The 27,202-nt window shown below is 43.4% G+C and overlaps 1 protein-coding gene across 3 annotated transcripts; it reads right to left on the bottom strand.

The window, feature by feature from the left end:
* Positions 1-1,096: 1,096 nt before the first annotated feature.
* On the bottom strand, positions 1,097-20,077 carry LOC149318448 (sideroflexin-1-like). Of its 3 annotated transcripts, XM_089509730.1 has the most exons (11): positions 19,975-20,077; positions 16,095-16,259; positions 15,007-15,177; positions 12,975-13,073; positions 12,272-12,347; positions 9,684-9,769; positions 7,497-7,624; positions 6,009-6,058; positions 4,834-4,883; positions 3,262-3,309; positions 1,097-1,913 (listed from the first exon to the last, which is right to left on the bottom strand). In XM_089509730.1, exons 2-11 carry the CDS (start codon positions 16,256-16,258, stop codon positions 1,817-1,819), a joined length of 969 nt encoding a protein of 322 aa, XP_089365856.1. In that variant the 5' UTR covers position 16,259; positions 19,975-20,077; the 3' UTR covers positions 1,097-1,816. The 3 variants fall into 3 exon arrangements, with proteins under 3 accessions (XP_089365856.1, XP_089365857.1, XP_089365858.1); XM_089509731.1 differs by lacking the exon at positions 19,975-20,077 and having other exon boundaries at positions 16,112-16,160; XM_089509732.1 differs by lacking the exon at positions 19,975-20,077 and having other exon boundaries at positions 16,087-16,154.
* Positions 20,078-27,202: the final 7,125 nt, after the last annotated feature.

The raw sequence follows: 27,202 nt of genomic DNA on the forward strand, positions 1-27,202 counted from the left end.
AGACAGAAAGAAACTAGAGGACTATAATGCAAGCATCACAAGGAAATGACACAGGGAAATTTTGCCCAAATTCATCAAGTTTCATGTTACCCCCTTTGCTGAGTACTGAGTCCTAGTTTAACAGTAAAGTATTTCCCCTGCAAGCATGAGAGGTCTAAGTCCTGGATTGTCACAATGTAGAAAGGTTACTTAAAGATACCTTTATTATTTAACTGCAGCAATATACACCAAAGATTGTCAATTATGCTTGATGTGATATATTTGTGACATGGCATGTAAATATATGGGACAAATGAGCCACCACTGCAAACAAATATTCACTTTAGGTTACAACAACATATATACTTAGAAACATGGGCATTTGGGATGATGGGTGGGAAAAGGATGAATAAGAAAAACATTTATTTCTCATTTTATCCTCTGCGCCTGGAAGTTCTGCAGCTAGTCAAATGAAGGAGAAGATAAGAGTAGAACTTGGAAACATTACTTTTCTACTCTGATATATAAGTGCTATATTACTATATATATATTGCTGTGTATATTACTATTCTGATATATGAGTGAATTGTGAAATGATATTAAGCTGATATGAAAATAGATAAAATAAGAACAGGAGGACACATGCCCACTACAAAGCACAACTGAACTCTTCTTGCTTTACAACTTGAGATTTACACCCACTGATATCCATGTGTCTTTGTCATAGCCAAATACAGGGCTGGCTCTGTCATAAAATGGTATGAGGCAGCTATCTCAGGAAACAGATTTTGGGTGTCATATAAGGGTAGTAAACTATGAGTTACTTGTGATGGTTTTCTTTCAAGTGCCAGGGGTGGTTTTCTACCTCACACTAAAATAACTAGAAGCCTTTGAGTAATATGCACCTTGACTTGGTTGGAACCAATATTGAGCTTTGCTTCATCTTCCAAACACACGTCCAGCTGTGAGCACAGATTTGATAGAAAATCCACACATCTATTAGAATTTTAGCTGTTTCTCTGTTTTCATAGACATTCTCTCTCAATTACTTGCTTCTCTTAAAGGCCCTGGGTATTTGGTTATATTCATATTTAATTAAGGGTCACACTATACTTACTTTTTCTGTTTTTTTTTTTGGTAATGTTAAGGCTACACCAGTCACTTTTGTATGTTTCACTTGCTACTAAAAGAACTAAAATATATAGAGATCTTCAGCAAATATTATAAAATAAAGATGGCTTGCAGCAAAATATATATATACTGTATAATGTATCTCAAAAACGCATAGCTGATTCATAGAAGAGCAACATCTTCTTTAAAACTGAATACACAAGATGCAAACTGAAATGCGGATGACATTGCCTTCCGCAATAGAACCAAAGGATTCAGGGTGTTTCATGAATTCTCCTCTACAAAAGTGATTCCAGAATGATTACTGTTACAACATTATTTGACAAGGGACTTTACACATACAAATCTCTACACACATTCACACATACACACACCATACACCACTGCGTGACTTGCACACAATATAGGGATTCATGTTTGCTTAAGAGCACATGACTACTCTGGTCCTAACACCTAACTGGGTTAGGATGGGAATGGTTCTGCTTTGTTCGCACTTTACAATCTACCCTATGGTTTGCCTGAATCCAGGAAGGTTATTTATCGTACATATAAGACCTGCCAAGATTTGGCAGCCAGTAAAAAAGCAGCATTTACAAGGGATTATACTATTACAAAGTGTAACTTTCTCCTCAAAAGCACCGGATCCCTGGTTCTTCTTCTTGCCATCCCTTCTGCTGCATACCAGGGAAGCATGAGGAAGCCTTTCTCAAAGCCCCTTATTAAAATAAACAACTTCAACATCAGAATTCTTCTCCCGAATTTGAGCTTGGAGTTCCGGTTCCAAGCGATTCACCCGCATTGAGCTGAAGAGGAACAAAAAACACATTGACATCATCATCATCCTCACCACAACAACCACAACCTTCTAGTCTTCTGTTTTGCAAATAACAAAGTGCTTGCCCTCTGAAGCACAGGGAACTGAGAAGAGAATAAAGAGGAAAAAGCTGAAAGAATAAAGGTTGACTCCATTTCATTATTCATTGCTGCTGTTGTTGTTATGCTGTGTGTTGACTCATGGTGACCCTATGAATGAGACATCTCTAAGACACCCTGTTCTTAGCCTCTCTGCTCAGGTCCTGCAGAGAGTCTGGCATATGATCTTCCTCTCTTTCTACTGCCTTCCACCTTTCCTAGCATTACTGTCTTTTCTAATGAATTGTGCCTTCTCATGATGTGGCCAAAGTACGACAGCCTCAATTTGATTAAGGTCCAAAACACACTGCAGAAATAATCCAGTTTGAGGGTGCTTTGACTGCCCTGGCTCAGTGCTAGAGAATCCTGGGCAATGTAATTTATTGTGGCATCAGAGCTCTCTGACAGAAAAGGCCAAATGTTTCACAAAACTAAAGTTCTAGGCTTCCCTAGTATTGAGTCCAGGGCCTTGCAAATGACCGAAACCACAAGTGCCAAGGCCACCAATCCAGAGGGATCACTGTATTTCTGCAGTGTTTTGGGCCTATCTTGGCTTCCAGGCAGAGTTCAGACTTATGAAGTCAAAACTGGTGGTTAATAGACCACTAAACCCATTTGTTTATCTGGTCCCATATAGACTCAGACTAGCTGTAGAGTCCCAGAGTCTCAGGCAGAGTCCCTTTCCCTCACCTGCTACCTGAGAAGCTTTTTAACTGGAGATGCCAGAGACTGGAGCTGGGACATTCCGATTCCAAAAGCCAGTAATATTGTTTAGGGGTCAGTGACCCAGGGACAAGAAGCACCCACTGCCACCCCCAGAGGGCATGCTCTTGTTTACTTATTAAACTTAGTAAAATATATAGCCATTCCTTAGTACTGACAGACCTCCAGTATGAACACACATGTACCCACCTCATCAACCTCCCTATAATGGAAAAAGAAGGAGGAAGAGATGGCAGCAACTGCACCATTTCTAATGGCCATTAAACACTACCAAGAGAAAGGTCTTTCTCTTTCATCATGCAAGAAATGATAGAGCCAAGCTATGGTCCCAAGTCCCAAGCACTCATTTTAGTGTATAAACTATATCAGCCTCAGTTAGATAAGGGATTTCTAGAATACATCCCAGACACCAGATTTCCCCCAAGAAAATCTCTGTGGATTTTCAGCATGCTACCACCAACTTGAAAGCATCACAAAAGGCATTAAAATGAAAGAGTATATCACAGAAGTGCTTACCTTTTCTGTGGGAAGAGAGCGCAGCAAAGTGGTGTAGCAAACACCAAACTACAGAAAGGAAAGACAAAGACAGAAGAGGTGTTTTGGGGCTCTCACTTCTTCCCTGGCTGCCTCATGATATTTTGGGAGAATCATTTTGTTCCCACCTACCAATGTGCTATACATCTCTATGATTTGGGTGCACATAAGTCAGATTTCTGGTATCTAGTCAAATTTTTGAATACGCAACACATCATGGAAGTAAGTCTCCTCCCCTACATCAAAACTTATCACTGGCACCCTCTTGTCTTTCAGGTTGCCTCCTTCCTACCCACCCCATAACAGAACATCCACTTGGTAATACTTTTAAAGGGAAAGACTGAGCAGCACCATTTCACCTTCCAACCTTATCCAACCTGGTGCCTTCCAGATGTTTTGGGCTACAAGTCTCATCAGCCCCAACCAGCAAGGTCAATGGTCAAGAATAATGAGAGTTGGTCCAAAATATCAGAAGGGCACCAGGATAGAGAGGACTCCCACATCATCGTCTTACTGTAAATACAATGGGGTTTGTGAGTTCCACATGAAAATTAAAATGCATTAGAGGTATGTCTTGGCTGATTCCATGGAAGAGCCATTTGCTGGAATATTTAGAATGGAACAACAAAGAAAGCTGGTACAGGCTGAGTCTACATTATCTTGAATTCCAAATCTGAAATATTCCAAAAACCAAACTCCTTTATGGGTGGCTGAGATAATAACACCTTTGCCCTATGATGGTTCATTGTACACAAACTTTGTTTCATACACAAAATCATTTAAAATATTGTATAAAATTAACTTCAGGCTATGTGTATAAGGTATATTATGAAACACAGATAAATTTTGTGTTTAGACTTGGGGTCCATCTCTAAGGTATCTCATTATGTATGCATACACAAATAGAAATATTTCAAAATTTTAAAAAAATCTAAAATCCAGAACAGTTCTCATCCCAAGCATTTTGGATAAGGGAGATTCAATCTGTACCAATAACCAAGACAGCAAAGTAACATCTATACTGATTGAATTGTATAGCCTTTAATTTGTTAAAAAACTGCTTTTGGAAACCTGTGGTTTTGAAAGGCAAGTAAGAAATCATAAAATACCACCTGCAGTAATACATCATTCCTACAGTCTTACCACCACAAGATGCCACCATGTTTGCTTCTGTAAGCCCAGTGCTATCGGGTTACACTCCAAAAACATGGTCATTTATTACTTTTATTACTTTTTATTATTTTTATAATTTGTCTTTCCTCCAAAGCATCTTAAGTGGTATGGATGGTCACTATAGATGGTCCTGCAACCCTATGCAATCTTCACTGGCTAGAAAGATGGTGACTGGCTCATGGTCATCCAGTGAAAGCTTTGCGGTTAAAGTGGGGTTTGGAACCTGCTTTAACAAGACACTTTAACCAGTACAGTATTCTGTACAGGGAGTTTTATTAAGCCAGTTTTAGGGTCTGCCAAGGGGAAAAGACTTAACAATGCCACTTTCTCGCTACCTGATACAAAACTGTTCTATTTGAACAGAAGAATGAATTCACATACCACAGGCCCACCAATCCAACCTGCAGAGGAGCATTCATCCAGGGGTATCGCTGAAACAAAACAGAAAGGTTCAGGTGCGTCATTATCTATGTTACTTTCCAAAGCAATGATTTTTTTGTGTGGCATTTAGAGAGCTGCAGCTATTTGTGTGGCAGGAGGGGTTCTATGCAAGTTCATCTGAGCATGGCCTATAGAATATGTGAGCATATTTAGAGCACAGTAGAAGGGTTTTTGTTCAGATGTTTAAATGCCTCCCTTGCTAAAGACAATCTGCATTGCCAGATAAAGTCTAGGCTGTAGTCCTATACATGGCTAACAAGTTTTTATTTTTTGGCTGGCATTGGAAAGGGAAATTTAGGTGTTTTCAAATGTAAACTATGTTTATGATGCATTGTACCTCTTCTGCAACATCTGTTTCTTTTGGTTAGTTTTCCAGATGCCCTTTAATTACAGGTCTAAAATGCTCACGCAAAGAAAAGTCCACTTCTGATTTAATGTTAAGCGATCCCTGCAATTTATTAAAACATGAATTGTCTCTCCTGAAAGCTTCCAGGAGAGAGAATTCAAACATTTCCCCACCAAATAAAAGGAGGTCTGGGGAGTCTCCATGCATGAAGGGATGCAAAAACAGGTTTGGAGATAACATTCACCCTGAAGCCCGTGCTTTACCAACTGGATTTAGGGATCAATCTGAACAAATGTTACCAAGAAAACCCCATGATAGGGTTGCCATAAATCAGAAATGACTTGATGTCACACACAAAAACTATGATACTACTAATTAAGGCACTTATAGTCTGTAATGATTTACTTAGCCACTCTTCCACAACCTCATTGTTTTGGACTGCCATGATCTCCAGCTGGTATGCATGCTGGCTGGGCATGTTGTTGTGTGTTTTTAAGTCATTTCTGACTTAAAGCAATCCTAAGGCAAATCCATCATGAGTTTCTTGCCTGAATTTGTTCAGAGGGGAGTTGCTCTTGCCTTCCTCTGAGAGAGTGTGACTTGCCCAAAGTCACCCAGTAGGTTTCCATGGTCAAGCAGAGAGTCAAGCATTGGTCTCCCAATGTTCTAGCCCAACACTCAAATCACTATACCACGTCATAAAACAACCACAACTTTCTCGGCATGGAGGCTTCAACCAAGATTTCTAAATGAAAAGAAAAAGGCATACCTTCAGAAATGCTCTCTTCTCTAGTGTATTCATGATCACAGGAGGAATGGCTATAAGAAGAGGGGAAGAAAGATGAAAAATGAATGGTGCATTTACCCATTCTGCATCTTCTCAAAGAAGAAACAGAGAGACTTATGAATTCATTCAGATACACTAATTTCTCTAGTGGCCTTTGATCCAAAACACACTCCAGAAATAATCCTGTCTGAGACCATTTTAACTGCCCTGACTCAGTGCTAGGGAACCCTGAGAATTGTAGTTTATTGTGGCACCAAAGCCCTTTGACAGAGAAGGCTAAATGCATCACAAAACTACAGTTCCCTGAATTCCCTAGCATTGAGCCAGAGGAGTTAAAGTGGTCTCAATTACATTATTTAGCAGTGTGTTTTGGACTCTTCTCAGTGTGGTGTCCCCTTGGATGTTTTGTACTACAAATTCCATCAGTCCCATATGACATTGTCTGGAATACTGAGTGTCATTGTCCAAGACATCTGGAGAACATCAAGTTGGTGAAAGCTATAGAACTTCCTAGAACCAGTTGAGCTATTCTTAAGCTTATATAACACTAAATAGTTTTAACAGCTATGCCTGATGTCGTTACTACCAAGAACTAAACTGGAAACTATCAGTATACAAGGAAGAAAATTCATGCCATTTATGTACCACGACCAGAGCTGAAATAAACATGCTCCTTAAAGATTTGTTTTGCCAGTTTTCATAGTGAATATGCTCCAAGTGTTCTCTGAGTACTCAAATTTCCTCCAGATATTGGACATTTGTGATCTAAGAGTGTGCCCTAGAATACACCCATCTTTCCTCTATAGTTGCAAATTACAGAAGACAGATTGTAATGAGAACACTGTCTTTCTAGACTTTTCAATTTTTCCTAAAGAGCCCCCAAAGGTTTCCAAAGCATATTCAACAGAATTTGACATTTGGCATGCAGCAGTATTCAGTTTGACTGTATATTTGATCATCTGCAGGGAATGACATATCTTATGACACCTGATCAATAACAAGTAATAGTAATTAATAACTGTCAGCTTAAGAGATTCCAGAGGTTAACCTTCAAAACCATGAAAACATGGCACCAAACATAAAGCAATCAGATTTCAAATATTAACATTAGAACTGCAAATTCAAATATTGTTTCTGATCGTGCAGTCCTATCCTTACTTTTTATCCTTACTTTTTATAAACTATCATTTGTTTATACTCTCCAATCTGCCTGTACATGAACCTATGGTATAAAACTAAGTTATGTTTTAAATTGGAATTTTGTAATTGTGCTGGCCAAATGGCTGTAATAAAGTTATTATTATTATCATCATCATCATCATCATCATCATTATTATACTGTTTCAAAGCTTTCTGAACACCCCTACACCAAAGAAATCCTAATTGGTAAGACTACTGGAATAGTCATTGAATTTTGAATATTTGTTTCATGCCCAGCAAAGAATAGCTGCTAATGAGGCAACTACTTACCCATGGCAGGTGCAGCCATGCCAATGCGAGAAACCACCACCTGTGCAATTGCTTGCTCAGCTGCCTTTTTCGATTCACCCAGCCGATTCCCATTCTCGTCTGTAATGGGGATACCAAGCTTTAGCTCCCTGTAGAAATGGATGAGGGGGAAAATACCACTCTTTATTGCAATTTGCAGCCTTTTCCTTCTTTTGTTGTCAGAAAAGACAATGATTCTGCTGAAATCCTGTGAATTCCCTTCAACTCTTTCCAAAGTAGGGACAGAAGAATTCCTAGAGACAGAAGGACTATGCACACCTTGTTAACTCTTCAAAATAAGACAATTAGTTACAGTGCGGTATTGGATCACATATGGGTTAGGTCCACTCGCTCTGAAACACTGGATCTCCCCATTCAAAACTGCAAGAACTCTAAGATCTTCAGAGCAAAGCTTTCTCTCAGTCCCTTCAACATCACAGGCTCACTTGGATATGAGAGAAAGCCTTCTTAGTGGCTGCTCCCACCCTCTAGAACTCCCTTCCATCAGAGGATAGGCTGGTCCCCTCCCTACTTTCCTTTCGCCAGCAGGCAAAAACGTTTTTGTTTCAGCAGGATTTTAATATATAACATGCGAGACAGGCTTTTTTATTGGTGTATGTGTTTTATTTATGTTTTTATATGTATGTTTTAAATTAATTTTACAGTGTGCCCTTGCCTTACGCAGGAATCTGTTCCGGACCCTGCTGCATAAGGCAAGTTCCACATGTGCTTGAACCCCATTGAAACTAATGGGGCTTGCGTATGCAGCTGGTGTGACGTGCATGCCCTTTCCTCTTTGTTGCATGGCTTTTAGCGTAAGCTGAAATCTGCATATAGTGCACCCGCATACTATTTTAATTGCTTTTAAAAGTGCATTGTAGATTTTGATTTATTTCCTTCTATGAGCTGCCTTGGTTCCCACTCTGGGAGAAAGGCAGATGTAAATAAAATAATGAATGAATAAATAAATAAATAAAATACAAATGTGGTGAAGTATCATATTGGCCACATCTGACCACTCCCTGTGGACCAGAAGGACATCAAATAATACTCAGACATCAAGTCAGGATGACAAAACATGTGCTATCTTTTTAATGTTATTGTTATGTTTTTAAATATTAGTGTTTTACTATAACTTCTTTAATTGAGGTAAAATTCAAAGACACAGCCATGCTAGCCTGGAAAATCAGTATGCAAACCGATCTTGTAGCACCTTTGAGATAACTGAAAGAGATAAGTTGGTAGCATGATAAGTTCAAGTCTACAAAAACCCCAACTTCTCTTTTTCAGTTAGTCTTAAGGGACTACAAGATCCCTTTACATATTGTTTAATTGTGTTTTACCTTTTTTATTATCAGGTTTCTATAAGCCACTCTGAGTCCAGTGCCAGGAGGAAAATGGCATATTAATTAATGAATGAATTACATTTCTGTGGAAATCATAGGCATCTTCTCTGTCCCTTGGTAGATTCTCCCTCACTTTCTACTTCTTGATTAATGTTAAAAACAGGTGGAGGATGGAGCTGGAATGGTGTTCAAGTGTGTTTGGGTGTGTGTAAAAGAGAGGGAAGGCAGAGGGGAAGCCTGTGCAGGCTCACCACCAGCATGCAGTCTTCAGCATGACATGAAGTATTGTACTGCAGAAAGCCCTCAAGAAATGTTGTCTATCCCTTCTCACAAACCTGGTCCAAGGTTCTGATTTGAAGACAAGACAAAGCAACCTTGCTGAAGCAAAGTTAGTGTGGACTTGGTCATTGCTTAGATGAGATCATGCATGGAAGCCCTAGGTGTGTCACTCTGAATTATGTGGTGAAAGAAGGGCAGCAAAAATACAAAGTATGAACTGCACTTGCAAAATCCTCATAGAAAGCATCACTCTATTTCTAAACTACTAAAATAATTATTTTCTATTATTTTTTTCTGCCATGTTCTACCTGTTTCCTCTTTCGTTAAAGCCTTCTTCAGAGCTGTTAATTTGGCACCAAGCACTGTAGATTAATTACATTATCCCAGTTATGAACACCTGTGGGATTTAAGATCAGGACACTGAGCACAGAAACCCAGTGGTACACTTGATTAAAATATGCAATATGCAAGAAATTACCAGGAGCTTGGCCATGGAATATTGTCCCCATTACACCCTTCATGCAACGTGCAACCCACATCTTACCTTTGCCTCATTAATGGGATGTTGATGCAGTTTGCAGCAGCCACAGCTGCAAAAGGCACATAGCGTCCTATGATTGGTGGCAAATGCTATCAAAAAGAAGGGGTTGAGAGTGAAAAAGACCCATGATACAGCCTTAATAGTTCAATGAACAGACTTACACTCCAAATAATGTAAAGAACAAGGCAACAAGGAAACTTTGACACTGTTTCTCTGTATAAACATGGACAGGTCTTTTCATTTTCCTTTGACAGCAGTTCCTTGCACTGACACAATGAAATTTCAGTCTAACTCTTTCCACCATGTCAGACCCAATTTATACTGATTCATCCATGCAGGAAAGAAGACCTGGTTTCTGGGACTGTGAAAACAGAAGCACTAACTCTCCATGGAAGCTGGGAGTGAATACCACACAGGGTGTCAACATCAACATCAAATGTGCAATACTGAAACAGTGTTCATCAAACAAAGAGAGAATATAAGCATGCTTAATAAAACTGTCAGATCATGTAGTAACCAAAGAAGACAGAAGAAATTAGCAGATTAGCAAATGACCAAAGAAGACTGAAATACAGGTTGAGTCTCCCTTACCTGAAATGCTTGGGACCAGAAATGTTTTGGATTTCAGATTTTTTGGGGGACCATTTAGATAATGAGATAATTTGGAGATTGGACCAAAGTCTAAACACAAAACACTTTATCCTTATAGCCTGAACGCAATTTTATACAATATTTTTACTAATTTTGTGCATGAAACAAAAGTTTGTATACACTGATCAGAAAACAAAGGTGTCACTATCTCAGTCACCCATGAAAAAAGTTTTGGTTTTTGGAATAGTTTGGATTTTGGAATTCTGGAGAGAGGAGACTCAATCTGTATTTCATAAAACAGCCACCTTGAATCCCATTTTGGAAGAAAGGCAAGATATAAACCGGCTTCCGGGCAGGCTACGGAGTTGAGACTGCCATGGTCGCCCTGGTCGATGATCTCCGTCTGGGCATGGACAGGGGAAGCGTGTCCTTGTTAGTGCTCTTAGACATCTCAGCGGCTTTCGATACCATAGACCATAATATCCTTCTGGAACGCCTGAGGGAGTTAGGAATCGGGGGCACTGCGCTCCAGTGGTTCCACTCCTACCTCTCGGGTAGATTCCAGATGGTGCAGCTGGGAGACGTGTGCTCCGATAAGAGGGCACTTACATCTGGTGTCCCTCAAGGAGCCATTCTGTCCCCCATGCTATTTAACATTTACATGAAACCGCTGGGCGAGATCATCCGGAGACATGGGGCGCAGTGTTATCAGTACGCTGATGACACCCAAATATATTTCTCTATGTCTCCGACTGATGCAGTGACCAGGGATGGCATCTCTCCTCTGGATGCCTGTCTGAGGTCGGTAATGGGCTGGATGAGGGAAAACAGACTCAGTTTGAATCCAGAGAAAACGGAAGTGCTCGTGATAGGTTCCCCGGGCCCGGGGATGGATATTTGTCCACCTGTCCTGAACGGGATCACACTTCCCCTGAAGGACTCTGTTCGCAGTCTGGGGGTGCTCCTGGACTCGTCGCTCCACCTTACATCTCAGGTGGATGCGACGGTCAGGAGCACCTGTTACCAGCTTCGGCTGATACGCCAGCTGCAACCCTTCCTGGGCCGGGGGGACCTTGAAACGGTGGTACATGCTCTGGTAACCTCTCAACTGGATTTCTGTAATGCGCTTTACATGGGGCAACCCTTGTACCATACTCGGAAGTTTCAACTGGTTCAGAATATGGCAGCAAGACTGGTCACTGGATCTTCCAGGGCCAGCCACATAACACCTATCCTTAAAGACCTTCATTGGCTGCCCATTCCCTTCCGAGTGCAATACAAGGTGTTGGTTATTACCTATAAAGCCCTAAATGGCTTGGGCCCAGGATACTTGGAGGACCGCCTCTCTCCATACAATCCGCCCCGCACACTCAGATCAGCTGGGAAGCAATTGCTAAGAGTTCCTGAAGTGAGATACTCTACCACCATACAGAGGGCCTTTTCTACTTCGGCCCCCAAGCTCTGGAACTCGCTTCCCAGCGAGCTCCGCTCGGCCGCCTCTCTGGACCAATTTATAAAGGGGCTCAAAACACACCTTTTCCAGCAGGCATACCCCTAATACCCCCAAGATATCCCCTTTTCTCCCCTCATTGATGCACAATTGTGCTAGTCTAGACAATTATTTTCATTGTAGGATGTTTTAATTGATGATTGATGTTTTTAATGTATTTTATTGTATTTCATGGACTGTATTGTTGTATGGTCTAAGTGCTGTAACCTGCCTTGATCTTTGGAAAGGAGGGCTAGAAATAAAGTTTTATTATTATTATTATAAATCCCCTAAATAAATAGATAAATAACGCTAACCTTGCCATCTTCAATCCAATGCCTTGCAAATTAGACTACAACTCCTATCACTCCCTGCCAGCCCACCACCAGAATAGGGGGAACTGGCCTAATCTCGGAGAACATGACAGACATGACTCAATCCTGCAATGAGGGCTTTATCTAGGAATAATTCCACTCCATGCCAGAACAGACAAAATCAATGGGTTGATTACCTTGGTGAGAGACTTGAGTCCCAGCGCTGTTACCACAGCTCCTGTGGTTGCACTGACATAGGCAGTACCCAGCTGGCTACAAAGGAAGCAGGCAATTCCGGTGAGAATGAGAACATCTTCCCTCCTTTCTTTCTAACCCCAGCTCTGGCTCTAACCTGTGAAACATCACTTGGTTTTTGGATGTTCAATCTGCTCTTGATTTCAGTCCAAATTTTAAAAGTATTATCCATGACGGTGAACCTATTTGGCAATTTATAGCTACATACAAGAGGAAGGGAGCTTCAGACTTAGGTACCTCCCAAACTGAGCAGAAGTGCAAAAATATTTTAGGGGAAATATCACAAGAGAGGAAAATTCAAGAACAACCTAATAAGGGCTGTGCATGTATTATTTTACTAGGGTGGGGGTAGGAAACAACTCTACACTTTGACATTTTCTTTCAGGTTTCATTTCTGAAGTACACATTAAGAAATTTCTGAAGATATTTGGAATTGTCACAATTCACATTTGCAGCCACAGGGAGCAGATCTTTCTAGATCTAATGGTCTGCTTCCTGGCAAACATGAATCCTGAAACATTACTCCTTTAAACTGCTATATTAGGCAACATTATGCCATTCTGGTGCAATTGCCCCAAGAGACATTAAATGCCCAAGAGACATTTACATTTACAAGGTGCTGGGCAAATGCAAGGGTCTCCTTACTTGACAGTGATGGGGGCATCTCCACTCCGGTTAGTGTAGTTGACAATGGCATTGAAAGACTGGTTCACCCACTGCCAAAATAACACAGCAGGGGTTGTCCTGCAGGAAAAGAAACAATCAGAGCTCCCATAGACTATAGGGCAGACAAGACAAAGATCAGAGAAACCACAAGGCCAAAGTACCCTCTCACTTTGTGCTTCTCTCAGTGCCATGGAAAACTTCTTTGTCCATGCACACACATTCCTGCACCAGGTTTGTGTGTTACAGGTTCTAGCACACACACAATATGCAATATGGCATTCACACAATCTGACAGATATGCAAATACTTGCACAGGCATCCTTGTTATAAATATGCAGACCTCTTTAGGCCTTTGTAGAAATGTACCCACTGCTTTACATACATCCAACAGTTACAAAAAAATTTTAAATGTTCTATCTGTTGGAAAATTTTTGCATTCCATTTCCTACTCCTTAGATAGGGATTTCCTGAATGCAAACTTCTCTCTCTCTCTCTCTCTCTCTCTCTCTCATTCAAACCATATAATTTAGGTCACTTCCCCTTTGGAACTAACACATTCTTTCTCAAGATTTTCAACTGAACTGTTGGTCTTCCATCTTCTTCCTCTCACAACTTTCTTTGGAAAGATGGTGAGATAAATATTTCCTTTTTCCTGAACTATTCACTAGCTAGATTAGGATATAGCCTTTTGTATAAATATAGATTACAGCCATTAGTAAATTTTTGTTTTGGACTACAAGCTACTTGTGTTGTTTTTGAAGTCAGTCTCAGTCTTAGGATAGCATAGCTAGACAAACGTACATTTCTGCTGCTCTGCTAATTGAAAGATAGACCCTAACAGGCTTGGCTTTGATATTTCTGATATTTAAATATTTTTTTGTTTCCTTTACAAAGCCTGAAGCCTTAGGAAACTTAAATTACCCTACAAAATCATAATTCAAGCAAGTGTCACAACACCTTAAAATGTACAGTGGACCTTTAGTATCAGCTGGAGTTCGGTTCCAGGAGTCCCCACTGATACCACAATCCATGGATGCTCAACTCCCTTTGAATACAATGGCATGGTACAATGGTATCCCTTATATAAAATTACAAAATCAATGTTTGCTTTTTGGAATTTATATACTTTTGGATATTTTCAAATCATGAATGCTTGAATCCGTGGGTAAAGAATCAGTGGATATGGAAGGCCAACTGTAAAACGTAAAGATAAGCCCCAGTGGCGCAATGGTTAATTGATAGTACGGCAGCCACTCACTCACAAATCCCAAGGTTGTGAGTTCAATCCCAGCCAGGGGCTCAGAGTTGACTCAGCTTTGCATCCTTTCGTAGGTTGCTAAAATGAGCACTCAGCTTCTTGGAGGTAATTAACTTACAGTTGTAAACCACTTAGAGACTGATTAGTGCAGTATGAAGTGGTATATACATGAAGCTGCTATTGTTATTGCTATTCCTCACCCTTGTCCAGGAACGCAAAGGTAAATGACCTGATCATGAAGATGATTCCATCCCCTCACATAGCATCTCCCCATTCTTTGGACCTATGACCAAAACAGTTATAATTCAGGACAGCAGAGTCTCCAACCTCTGTTTCTTTCATTTAAAACAGCTATGTTTGGGGAGGATGGATTTGCATCAGGGCCATGATGTCTGGGCAGGCAGGCTTAACCCATCCCACCATCCACATTTGGGGGGGGGGCCTTCAATTGCTGCTCCTTTCTACCTCCATTTTTCTCAAAGAGTGAAAAGACTGACATCCATATTTCACTTGTCCTATCTTAGCTTCACCATCCTTCAAGCCTACAGCTTATTGTAGTTTGGGCATGTCGCAGAGAAGAAATTATTAAGTCTCCATCCTCCCAACACTGTCCAAGTCTTTTAATGAAACAAAAAATAAAGCTCTCACATGTCTGTTACAACATGTACTTTTAGTAATAAGCAGTCACACACCATCCCACCTTACTCTCAAAGAGAGCAAGCATAAGAGTGAACCTTCAGTGTTTGCACATGCCTGTAGAAGGTGAGCATGCATCCAGTGATGGTCATATTCATGGGCACCTGGGCAGACATTCGCCCAATCAGGATCATTTTCTCGCCAGTGTCCGGATGGAAGGCTGAGTCATAGATATATTTTGCTTGCCACAGCTGGTCTTCTGTCAGTCCAGGTGATGCTTTTCCCAGCCTGAAATGAGCCATGAAAGGCGGGGGGGGGGGGGGGGCAGAGATTGGAGGTAACTTGAGGAAATGAATTGTGGAGAAGAAAAAGAAATGAACTCATTGCATCAGGAAGAGAATGTATCTGTATTCACGGTGGGGAAGAGAACGTATCTGTATTCATGACTGCTAGAGACACTAATAGCAATGCAATATTTGGAAAGGTAGGGCAAATGTGTGTCCATGTGGTCCTTCCCCTGAAATTCTATTTTATACAGGTTCAGCTGGATACCTTTGCAGGTTCTGAATTATTAAATTTCAAATGGTATGTACAGATAGCAAAACAGTCTTTCGGCTATGCCAGGGACGTAGCCAAGGGGGGGGGGGGTCTTGGGGTCCTGCCCCCCCCCTTCCATTAGAAAAATGAATGGTGTGTGCTGCTGCGCCGCCGCACCCAAGCCCCATTATAATGGTGGCACTTAGTCTGGACCCCCCCCTTCCTAAAATCCTAGCTACGTCCCTGGCTATGCCCAAACTATCCTACTGCAAGAGGTCAGTGCTACACCGCATTCAAAATAATATCTTCTGCAGACTTTCTGTTAGCTTTAGCTTTCTGGCCAGGTGGAATGAGAAGCCTTATCTATGCATTCAGCCTCCTCACCTCTGCAAATTACAGTGGCTCCAGCTGCCTCACAATTACAGTTTCAGGGGATGCATCTTGTTATTTCTCCCATATAAAAGCATGGCAGATGGTGTGCTACCAAAAGGGAAGATCTCTAGCAATTGGAGGAGAGATGTGAAAGTTGAGGGCCACATCAAGTGCTTGAAACATCTCCTAATGACAGAATAACATTATTCAAGTTTCCTCAGAGCTTAAATCTCCCACATCACTGTCAGTGTTCCCCTTATCAAAAACTAAAGCAATCCCCAGACTAACAAGAGAACCTGTAATCCTCAATCACCCTCCGTGCATCTTCCAGGGTCTTGCTTGAGAGCAGGAGGTTGCGAGGATCCGTCACCATGAAGAAATGCTTCGCTCTCCCCATGAAGGTGCTCTGATCCCATCGTGGCTCCTTGATATTGATGTGCAAGGACAGTTCCCCAGACATGCTTTCCAACAAGAAGGGGAGAAAAAGCAGAATAATCACATCACCAAAAGGTCATATAACTCTACCCAGATGAAAAGGACACTTAAATGCCCATAGTCTCTGGGAGATTGCTGTCATTCTACATTACCCATCAGCTAAGATTTTGGGTTCGGGTGCACATCTGAAGGTGCCTAAGAAAATCATCAAAAACCCCTGCCAGTATCTCAACAAGAGGAACACCCTAATTTCATGACTTCCTCTAATGCAGTGCTTCTCAATTATTTTCTGTCATGCCCCCCTAGGAAGAAGAAAACATTTCGCGCCCCCCGCGCGACTGTAAATAGTATCATTTGTCTATAAAATTGTTATAAGTAGACCTCTGCATAACAGAGCCTCGCTCCCCCCTTTATGGTGCCTCATGCCCCCCCTGGGGGACCCGCCCCACTATTTGAGAAGTACTGCTCTAATGTAAGATTTGTCTACACTGTAAAAAGAATGCAGTTTGACCCCACTTTGACTGCCATGGTTCCATCCATTTTCTTTTTCTTTTTCTATGCAGTTGGAATACCCAGCTTGGCAAATATCCTAAGCTTCTCTGGGTTTACTGTTAGAGAAGCTCCTAGTTCTTGGATTTGCTATCCTTATGTGGCATAGGCCAAAGCAAAGCTGGACTAGGGGGATACACATAAACTGATGTATATTGCCTAGCACTTAAAGTTAAGCTTTTTTAAAATGTTGTAGTAGATCTTATTTTAAAGAACAGAGGTCAACATGGATTATATCAAGGTGAAAGAATGAAATCAGCCTCTACAGTGGTATTTGCACTTTCTGAGGAAGCAGCAGTTGCCCTTTAAATCCTGTTTTCCACACCCAGATGGTTACCCAGGCAATAAGTAAAATAACACAATATCCTCCCCCTGGGCATCTAAAAAAAATGCCAACCACACATTCTTTCTGAAAGGACTAATCCTTTCAAACAAAACCCCTATGAGCCAAAGCAGCCATTTATTAAAAAAAATAAAATGAATAAACAAAAGCTGATAAAGAGGACTTGGTGTGCAGTATTACTAGAACAAATACATGGAGGCTTTCCCACACAGTCTGTAAATGACATTCAGGAATATATTTTGAATCCAGCAAAATTTCTGGAATGCAAATGCTGTTCTCATTAGTGAGTGAAAAGTGGTGTGAAGAAGGAAATTAGTCAGTTTCAGGTGATGGACATCGGAAACAAGGCCAACTAGAAATAAAGAAGGTATTACCTCTATACTTGTAAGCTTCACAAGCAAGATGAAACATTTTTATGATTGGTCTTGGTCTTCAAGAAGACCAAAGAGATGGCGAGGGGATCAAATTTCATGTTAAAAAACTCAGAGCGTACCAGAGTGTCTGATGCTGGTTTTGCTTTTCCTGTCTTTTTTAAAAGTTGCTGAATTACAAAGTCTCTATGAATAAAACTATAAAGTATTCTCTGCCTAGTCTTTTACTTGCTGGTGAGCTCTCCCTCCCACACTGTTTGAGGAGGTTTTTGGTTCACTAGTGGATCTGGCTTTTGTCTTCCTCATTCACAGATTGTTCCTTTTTAATAATAACAAAAAACTTGTTGAGCTTTGCACAGTTGTATAAAAGCAAATACAGCGGGCCCTTGGTATCCCGTGGTTTGGTTGCTTCCAGGACCACTTGTGGATACCAAAAGCCATGAATGCTCATGTTCCATTAAATATAATGCCATGATAAGATAAGATAGTGTTCCTTATATAAAGTGGCAAAATCAAGGTTTGTTTTTTGGAATTTATATTTTATAAAATATTTTTCAAGCCATGGATGCTTGAATCTGTGGATAAAAAATCTGCATATCTGGGAGCTAACTGTATATCTTACCCTGAAAGCTGGTTAAAAACAGCAGAGGGAGAAACAAGGGAGAAGAGAAAGGAATCTACTGGTAATGTCATGCACACCATTTAGCCCAGGGGTAGGGAAAGTGCTCCTGGCCTAAATATCCTAAAGGCATCCGATCCACTCTGATCTGGCAAGCTAAGCAGAGTCATCCCTGATTAGTACTTGGATGGGAGTCCAAAAATACCAGGTGCTGTAGGCTATATTTCACCATAAATCACCATGAGTCAACAGGTGACTTGAAGGCACATATATGATGGCCCCAAATCCTTCAAAGGTGCCCAGAAATGTAGCAGTGTTTCATTCATGCAGCCACCCAAGGAGTCCCAGACCCTTCTCCTAAATCCAAAACAATCATCAAAATAGGTGGGGGGGAGGGGGGAGCCAGAAGTGACATCACATCACTTCCAATGTGATGAAAATAGGCCCCATAACCCATGCAGATGCCTACCCTTTCTTTTTGCTAGAAACCTGGAAGCATGGGAAAACCTTGGGGAAGTTGAAACCCCAACTTTGCCCACCCCTGATTTAAGCTTGACCATGTGTCAGGCCAGACAGCTTTCTGCATACCTTCACAACTCCTGAGCAACTCTTCATAACTCACTTGAAGCCCCCTCCTGAATCTAACCCAGGCATGAAAATTGGGTCCAGGTGATGCTGGACTGCAATTCCCAGCAGCCTTAGCCATGAGAGGCAATTGGGAGGACTGTGGGACGTTGCAGCACAACAACATCTGAAGGGCCAGATGTAATCTAATTATGATTCATATTCTGCAAAATTTGCAGCAACATCAAGTGGCACTTGGCTGCATCAGATGCAGTTGAGCCTCAAGTCAATGCCCATTTCTAAAGAAACTGGCTCTGTGTGTGTGTGTGTGTGTGCGTGCGCATGTGCACGTGACTTCAAGTCATTTCTGACTTATGGCAACCCTAGTCAAGCTCCAAATGGAGGGCATTTTGGAATTCCTCCTGGACAAGAAGGCTGAAATGGAGGACATGACCTGGAATAAAAGGACCTCTGGTCACTTTGTATTCCATAGGCTTCTTAGAGATGTTCCAAATGGAGGACACTGTGGAATTCCTCCTGGACAGGAAGGCTGAAATGCAGAACAAGGCCTGGAAAAGGGGTATCTCAGGTCACCTTGTACTCAATGAGTTTCTTAGCCATGCTCCAAAGGGAGGATGTTGTGGGATTCCTCCTGGACAAGAAGGCCTAGGAAGGAGGACCTCTGTTCATCCTCTATTCCCTGGGCTTCTTAGAGATGCTCCAAATGGAGGACATTTTGGAATTCCTCCTGGACATAAGGCTAAAATGGAGAGCTATGGCCTGGAAAAGGAGGACCTCTGATTATCCTGTATTTCATGGGCCTCTTAGAGATGCTCCAAATAGAAGACATTGTGGCATTCCTCCTGGAGAAAAGACTGAAATTGAGGGCATGGCCTGTACTTCATGAGTTTCTTAGCCATGTTCCAAAGGGAGAACATTATAAGATGCCTCCTGGACAAGAAGGTTGAAATGGAGGACGCGTCCGGAAAAAGGAGGACGCCTGGCGGCCCTGAGGGTCCTCTGCTGGCGGGGGCTGGGCGCGTGGAGAGGCTCGTGACGCCCTTGGCCCCCACCCAAAAACAAGCCACCCTCCTATGATGACTCATATGGAAATGATGAAGAATGCAAGAGGGAGGGCAGAGAGATCGGAAGGGAGGAAGGAGCAATGCCCAGCCTCAGAGGCTGGATCCCCCCAGAAGGAGGCAGAAAAGAGGCAGAGGGAAGCAAGGAGGGGGGCACGCTACTCTTCCCCCCAAAAAAGGAGGGGGGCGATCTCTAGGGAGCATTGGACTCACTCAGTTGCTGCTGGAGGAAGAAGAAGGAGCAGAAGGAGCGGCAGCAGCGGCTCTTGCGACCCGATCGGTGCTGCTGTGCCAAGTCCTTCCCCTTCCCGGAGCCAAAGGGAGCCAATGGCTGGGGCTGGAGGCAGGCAAGGAGGCAGGGCCAGGGCCTAGGAGAGGACGGGAGGCCCGGGATCGGAGAGGGATTAAAGGGATCGGATTAAGGCATGCAAGGCGAGGAGGAGGAAGGCAAAGCCTGCAGCCCCGCACCAGCTGCTCCTCCTCTTCCCTGCTGGCTGCTTCTTGGCAAAGAGTGCCTGCTGCCTGGCACCCTTGGCTACGTGCAGGTTGGCACTCCCAGGGCGACAGGCAGGGGGATATTGTCCCATGGAGGCATTAGAGCCCCGCCAAGGAAGACCTGGCACCGGGAAAGGGAGGAGACGCCACAAGGCATCATCATCATCACCACCACCACCTTTATCACCACCATCATCATCATCATCATCACCACCACCACCCTCACTGTTGCAGAAAACCAGAACTTTAACCAGAATTAGCAGTGAGACTCAGAGCCGATTGGAAAGGAAACATAGGGCCCAAACAGACAGGCCAAAATAAAGCTGCTTTGGGTCACTTTGGAGGTATGTTGTTTAAATGACACATGCATCTGAAGAGACCAGAAGCCACGCCAAAGCTACACACCAGTCCTTAGAGCTGGAGCATGGCTTTGGCGTGGCTTCTGGCCTCTTCAGATGCATGTGTCATTTAAACAGCATACCTCCAAAGTGACTCAAAAGCAGCTTTATTTTGGCCTGTCTGTTTGGACCCAAAGTATATTTAGCTGCAGCGTCTCCAGAGGAAATACATCCAAATGACTGGGGCCCAGATTTCAAAGTGAACCAAACTTTTATAGTACTTTGAACAAAGAAAACTACAAGTCACATTTCATTGTTCATAAACATATAAACCTCTTTACATTCATTGGATATTAAAACATTACACCTAATATATATCTCTATCCCTTATGGGGTATCCATCAGTCAAATGGCTATCTATATGTTTAGTTTCACTGTCCCTAAACTGTCTTTGCAGTACTTCTTTTAGTTGGGTTAGAATCTGGAGTTAGGAGCCATTTCCAAATTGTTTCTATTCCAAAGCAGAGAATTTGACATGACCTGAATTCAGCATCCTAGCAACCTTTGCTCCCAATACATTTCAGTACTATAATTTTCAACTCCTGAGCATAAGTAAAATTCCATTTTAAATCTACCCTCTACACCAGGGGTAGGCAACCTTTTTGAGCCGGGGGCCGGGTTGCTGTCCCTGAGACAACTGGGGGGCCGAAAGGGGGGGGAGCTTCCACCCTCCGGGGGCGGGGCCGCATGCCGGGGGCGGAGCTTCCACCCTCCGGGGGCGGGACTGTGTGCCGGGGTGGAGCTTCCACCCTCTGGAGGTGGGGCTGCGTGCCAGGGGTGGAGCTTCCACCCTCTGGGGGCAGGGCTTTCTCTGCTCCCTTTCCCAACCTCCAGCTGTCTGAGAGACAGCTAGAAGGGGGGGATTGGGAGAGGGGGTGACAGGTGCGTGCCTGCTCCTCCTGCCCTTCCATGGCCCCCAGCTGCCTCTCAGAGAAGCAGTAAGGGCCCGTGAGGGGCAGGAGCAACAGGCGCGCGGCCCCAGCTCCTGTCCTCGGGGCTTTGCCAGGCCTGAGGTGTCCTCCGAAAGACACCTCAGGGCTGCCAAAGCCCCGCGGGGAGGAGGAGGCGTGTGCCTGCCCTCTCCTCCTTCGCCCCTTCTTTCAGTCGAAAGGGCTCCAAGGGGCCCTTTCAGCCGAAGGGGAAGGCCGAAACCACTCTCACTGTTAAAGCAGACCTTTTAGCATTGAAAGCACTGAAAATACACAGAAATGCACTTTGGAAAGTCACACTGTCTCACCTTCAGAAAGAGTGCATGTCCCACAAACTGACATATCACCATCACTACCACTCTCCTTGTAAAAGCACACCTTTCAGCATTGAAAGCACTGAAAATACACAGAAATGCACTTTGGAAAGTCACACTGTCTCACCTTCAGAAAGACTGCATGTCTTCATCTTCCTCCTTCTCCTCCTCCTCCCTCCCTCCCTCCCTCCTCCTCCTGCTCCTTCCTTCCTTCCTCCTTCTTCCTCCTCTTCTTCATCCTCCCTCCCTCCCTCCTCCTCTTTCTCCTTCCTTCCTCCTTCTTCCTCCTCTTCTTCATCCTCCCTCCCTCCATCCTCCTCCTACTCCTTCCTTCCTTCCTCCTTCTTCCTCCTCTTCTTCATCCACCCTCCCTCCTCCTCTTGCTCCTTCCCTCCTTCCTTCCTCCTTCTTCCTCCTCTTCTTCATCCTCCCTCCCTCCCTCCTCCTCTTGCTCCTTCCTTCCTTCCTCCTTCTTCCTCCTCTTCTTCATCCTCCCTCCCTCCCTCCCTCCTCCTCTTGCTCCTTCCTTCCTTCTTCTTCCTCCTCTTCTTCATCCTCCCTCCCACCCTCCTCCTCTTGCTCCTTCCTTCCTTCCTCCTTCTTCCTCCTCTTCTTCATCCTTCCTCTTCCCTTCCTCCCTCCTCCTCCTCCATTCCTCCTTCTTCCCCAGCGCTTGCCCCCGCCCCCTGGGAGGCCAGAGGCCATCCCAGGGGGCGGGGGGAAGGAGCGCTCCGGCGGCCCCAGCGCTTGCCCCCGCCCCCTGGGAGGCCAGAGGCCATCCCAGGGGGCGGGGAAATGGAGCGCTCGGCGGCCCCAGCGCTTGCCCCCGCCCCCTGGGAGGCCAGAGGCCATCCCAGGGGGCGGGGAAATGGAGCGCTCGGCGGCCCCAGCGCTTGACCCCGCCCCCTGGGAGGCCAGAGGCCATCCCAGGGGGTGGGGGGAAGGATCGCTCCGGCGGCCCCAGCGCTTGCCCCCGCCCCCTGGGAGGCCAGAGGCCATCCCAGGGGGCGGGGGGAAGGAGCGCTCCGGCGGCCCCAGCGCTTGCCCCCGCCCCCTGGGAGGCCAGAGGCGCGGGGAAAAGGAGCGCTCCGGCGGCAGCAATCGGCGGCAGGGTCGGCCAGGGGCCGGTCCTACAGTGCTCGCGGGCCGCATCCGGCCTGCGGGCCATAGGTTGCCGACCCCTGCTCTACACCACCACCATCATTTTGTTGTTGTTGTTATCATCCTATTTATTTGTATCCTGCTCTCTTCCCAGAACAGAGTTCTCTCTGACAAAGAAGGCTAAATGTCTCACAAAAGTACAATCGCCAGAGCAATTAAAGCAGTCTCAAACTGGATTATTATCTGCAGTGTATTTTGGACCACTATCAAGAAGCATGGGTGCATTCAAAAAGTATTAAATGGTTACCATGTTAAAAGAGCTATGAAAATATTATTCAAAAAGAGAAAACTGAACAAGACACTTTTAAAATTGCAGGGCAAAAGAAAAAGCTCAAAACCACTCCTAGAAGTATCAAATCTGTGCTTCTTAAAGTCCTCCTCCTCCAAATGGAAGATGTGTTGGAATCTTCCCTGGAAATGGAGGGTGAAAAAAAGGAATCAAATGATTACCATGTTAAAACAGATCACTATGAAAAGAATAAAATACATTTTAAAAAGAGAAAATTGTACAAGATGCTTTTAAAATGCAGGGTGAAAGTAAAAGCTCAAAAACACTCCTGGAAGTATCAAATCTGTACTTCTTAAAGGCCTACTGCTCCAAATGGGGGACGCGTTGGAATCTTCCCAGGAAATGGAGATTGGAATGGAGGACAGGGCCAAAGAAAAGCTTAACGCACTCCTAGAAATACAAAGGCATGCTTTCTTAGAGTCACACTCCAAGTGGAGGGCATTTGGGGCATTCCTCCTGGATGGAGCATACTAAAATAAATGATAGTACTTGCCCATAGGGAAGCCATACTTGCCCATAGGAAAACACCAAGGAAGTATTCTGCAATGATTCCTTATGGGCAAGTATTCTCCAGTGATCTCTATGGGGAAGTTAGAGAATCATTGCAAAATACCAAGTATTCCCCAATGTTTCCCTATGGTCAGGCATACACCAATGATTCCCTATAGGCAAGTATTCCTCCATGTTTCCCTATGTTCAGGAATACTCCAATGATTCCCTATAGGCAAGTATTCTCCAATGTTTCCCTATGGGCAAGTATTCTGCAGTGATCTCTATGGGCAAGTATTTTCTAATGATTCTCTATGGGCAAGTATTCTCCAATGATCCTCTATGAGCAAGTATTCTCCAAGGATCTCTATGGGCAAATATTCTCCAGTGATTCTCTATGGGCAAGTATTTTCCAATGATTCTCTATGGGCAAATATTCTCAAATGATTTTCTATGGGCAGGTATTCTCCAATGTTTCCCTATGGGCAAGTATTCTGCAGTGATCTCTATGGGCAAATATTTTCTAGTTATTCTCTATGGGCAAATATTCTCCAATGATCCTCTATGGGCAAGTATTCTCCAAGGATCTCTATGGGCAAATATTCTCCAATGATTCTCTATGGGCAAGTATTCCCCAATATTGCCCTATGGTCAGGCATATTCCAATGATTCCCTGTGGGCAAGCATTCTGCAATGTTTCCCTATGGGAAGTATTCTCCGATGATCCCCTATGGGAAGTATTCTCCGATGATCCCCTATGGGAAGTATTCTCCGATGATCCCCTATGGGAAGTATTCTCCGATGATCTCTATGGGCAAGTATTCTCCAATGATTTCTATGGGCAAATATTCTCCAATGATCCTCTATGTCAGACCTGCACAACCTGGCAACAGGCAGGGGAAAAAGTTAATATAGGTTTGCCAAAAATTTGTTTTAATTAAATATTAATTAATTATTTAATTAATATTAAATATTAATAATATATATAATCAATATTAATTCTATCCTCCCACTTCTTTGCCCAGCCTTCTCCTCGGGAGAAAGCCGGGCAGAAGAAAAGCCTTGAGAGGCAAGCGTTTGCCCCTCTTCTGCCTCTGCCACCTGGCCTTCTCAGGAGAAAGCTGCACAGTAGAGGAGCCTTGCAGGGCGAGTGTTTGTCCGTCCTCCTTGACATAGCCCTCTCCTCAGTAGGAGGCTCAGTGACAGAGGAACCCACATCCTTGTGGGCTGCTAAAAATCCTTTGGCAGGCCACATGCAGCCCCCAGGCACATAGGTTGTGCAGGCCTGCTCTATAGGCAAATATTCAACTATTTTCAATGGGCAATTATTGTACTATGATTCCCTATGGTCAAATATGGTTTCTCTGTGGGCAAGTATTGTCATTTGTTTTAGTGCATCCTCTCTTGAGACAGCTAAAATTCAGGACGTGGCCAAAAGAAAGCCAAAAAAGACTCCTAGAAATGTCAACCCATGCTTCTTGGTCCTGCTCCAAATGGAGGACACTTTGGATTTCCTCCTGGACAGAAGGCTAGAATGGAGGACAGGACCAAAGGAAAACCAAAAAAGCTCATATAAAGATAAATTTGTGCTGCTCAGAATGGAGGACGTTTTGGCATTGCTCCTGTACAGAAGGTTGAAAAGGAGGACATGACCAAAGAAAAGCTAAAAAGACTCACATAAAGATAAATTCCGTGTTTCTTCATCCTGCTCAGGATAGAGGACATTTTGGCATTCTTCCTGGACAGAAAGTGGAAATGGAGGACATGTCCTGGAAAAGGATGCCTGGTCCCCTGAGTCCCACAGGTGGGAGGCGGCAGAGTGAAAGGGGGTTGTCAAATCCCTTCCTGGGAGAAAGGCGAGATAGAAAGCCAAGAAAGAAAGACCATGTCCCAGAGGGTGTTTTTTTAAAAAACAGGGTTTGTGAAATGATAATTAAAAGTGTCCCTGAACATGTGCCGAGTGCCTTTCCATGTCACTCAGCCCCAGCCAGAAAAGCAAGCAAAACACTACAGGCATCAGGCAAGACTGCAGTACCATCTCAGCTGAGGGTGCAAAATTTGGCTAGGCTGGGGAGTGACCAGAGATCCTCCTTTTCCAGGACATGTTCTCCATTTCAACTTGCTATCCATAAGGAATTCCTAAATGCCCTCCATTTGGAGCAAGACTAAGAAGCAAGGATTTATGTTTCTATGAATGTTTTTAGCTTTTATTTTGTGATGTCCTTTGCTGTGACATGGACAAGACATGGACTTTGTCAGAATTGCCAGAAGGAAAAAGCACAATTGGCTGTAGATGGGTCACTCTTTACCACAAAGCAAGATACAGAAGGGGAGATTTAGAGATAGAAAGCAAGACTTGTAGCTGAAGGCTACAGTCAACAATATGGTGAAGACTACAATGAGACCTTTGCCAGAGTAGTCATACACACAGCCATTAAAACTCCTAACTGTGGCAGCCTACAAGAAAATGAATGTTCAACATCTGGACGTCCAAACAGCTTCTCTTTATGGCGATCTTTCTGAGCAGCTATACATGGAACAGTCTCCAGGATTCCAAGTTCCAGGAAAAGAACATCTTGTATGCAAATTGCAAAAGAGCATTTATGAGCAAATTACAAAAGAGCATTTTTGAAACAGGCTGCCAGAGCATGGAGTGAGAAACTGAACCAGCTTCTTGTCAAAGAGTTATTCCCTCCAGGCACCATTGACAAATGTGTCTAGAAGAGATTCAGAAATAATAAATGGACTTATATCACAAGTTACGTTGATCCTGTGCAGTGAAGACAAAGCAGATAGTGAAGAAATAATCCAGAATCTCATAAAAGAGATTGATATCAAAAATTTGGGAGACATCTTACACTACTTTGGAGTACAAATAGAAAGAAGCAGTGATAGAAGTTTCTTCCTTAATCAAAAACAGAAGATACTGGATCTTCTGGACTGTCTTGGCCTAAAAGATGCAAATGCTTTGCCAACTCCAATGGAGGTAGGATTCTTAAAGGACACTAAGGAATCTGAACCATTGAGGGATGAAGACAAGTATAGGACTGCATTTGGAAAACCTCTATACATAGCCAATTTCACCAGAGCTGATATTGCAAATGCTGTTGGTATCTTATGCAGAATGGTCAACTCTTTGCAGTGAAGACAGTTGCCAGGTATTTGAAAGGAACTGTAAATCACAAACTGATGCTGCCAGCCTATGACCATCCACAACTGATCGCCTATGCAGATGCAGACTAGGCTGTAGACCTGGTAAACAAAAAATCAACTAGCAGAAACCTGATCTTCTATGGTGGACAAGTAAGGAGCAAACCACAATTGCAGATTCTTCTACTGGTGCTGAGTGTATTTCAGCAAAGGCAG

This window comes from Sceloporus occidentalis, unplaced genomic scaffold, assembly GCF_023333645.1.
Source record: "Sceloporus occidentalis isolate IW3139 unplaced genomic scaffold, rSceOcc1.0.p SCAF_2, whole genome shotgun sequence".
In the NCBI taxonomy this organism is placed as follows: domain Eukaryota; kingdom Metazoa; phylum Chordata; class Lepidosauria; order Squamata; family Phrynosomatidae; genus Sceloporus; species Sceloporus occidentalis.

Coding starts and splice junctions, on each gene's coding strand:
- LOC149318448 (XM_089509730.1), bottom strand. CDS start 16,258: ATGTCTGGGGAACTGTCCTTGCACATCAATATCAAGGAGCCACGATGG. Junction 15,178..16,094: donor AGGGTGATTGAGGATTACAG/GTTCTCTTGTTA, acceptor GGCTCATTTCAG/GCTGGGAAAAGCATCACCTG. Junction 6,059..7,496: donor CATGGCTGCACCTGCCATGG/GTAAGTAGTTGC, acceptor CTCTTCTTATAG/CCATTCCTCCTGTGATCATG.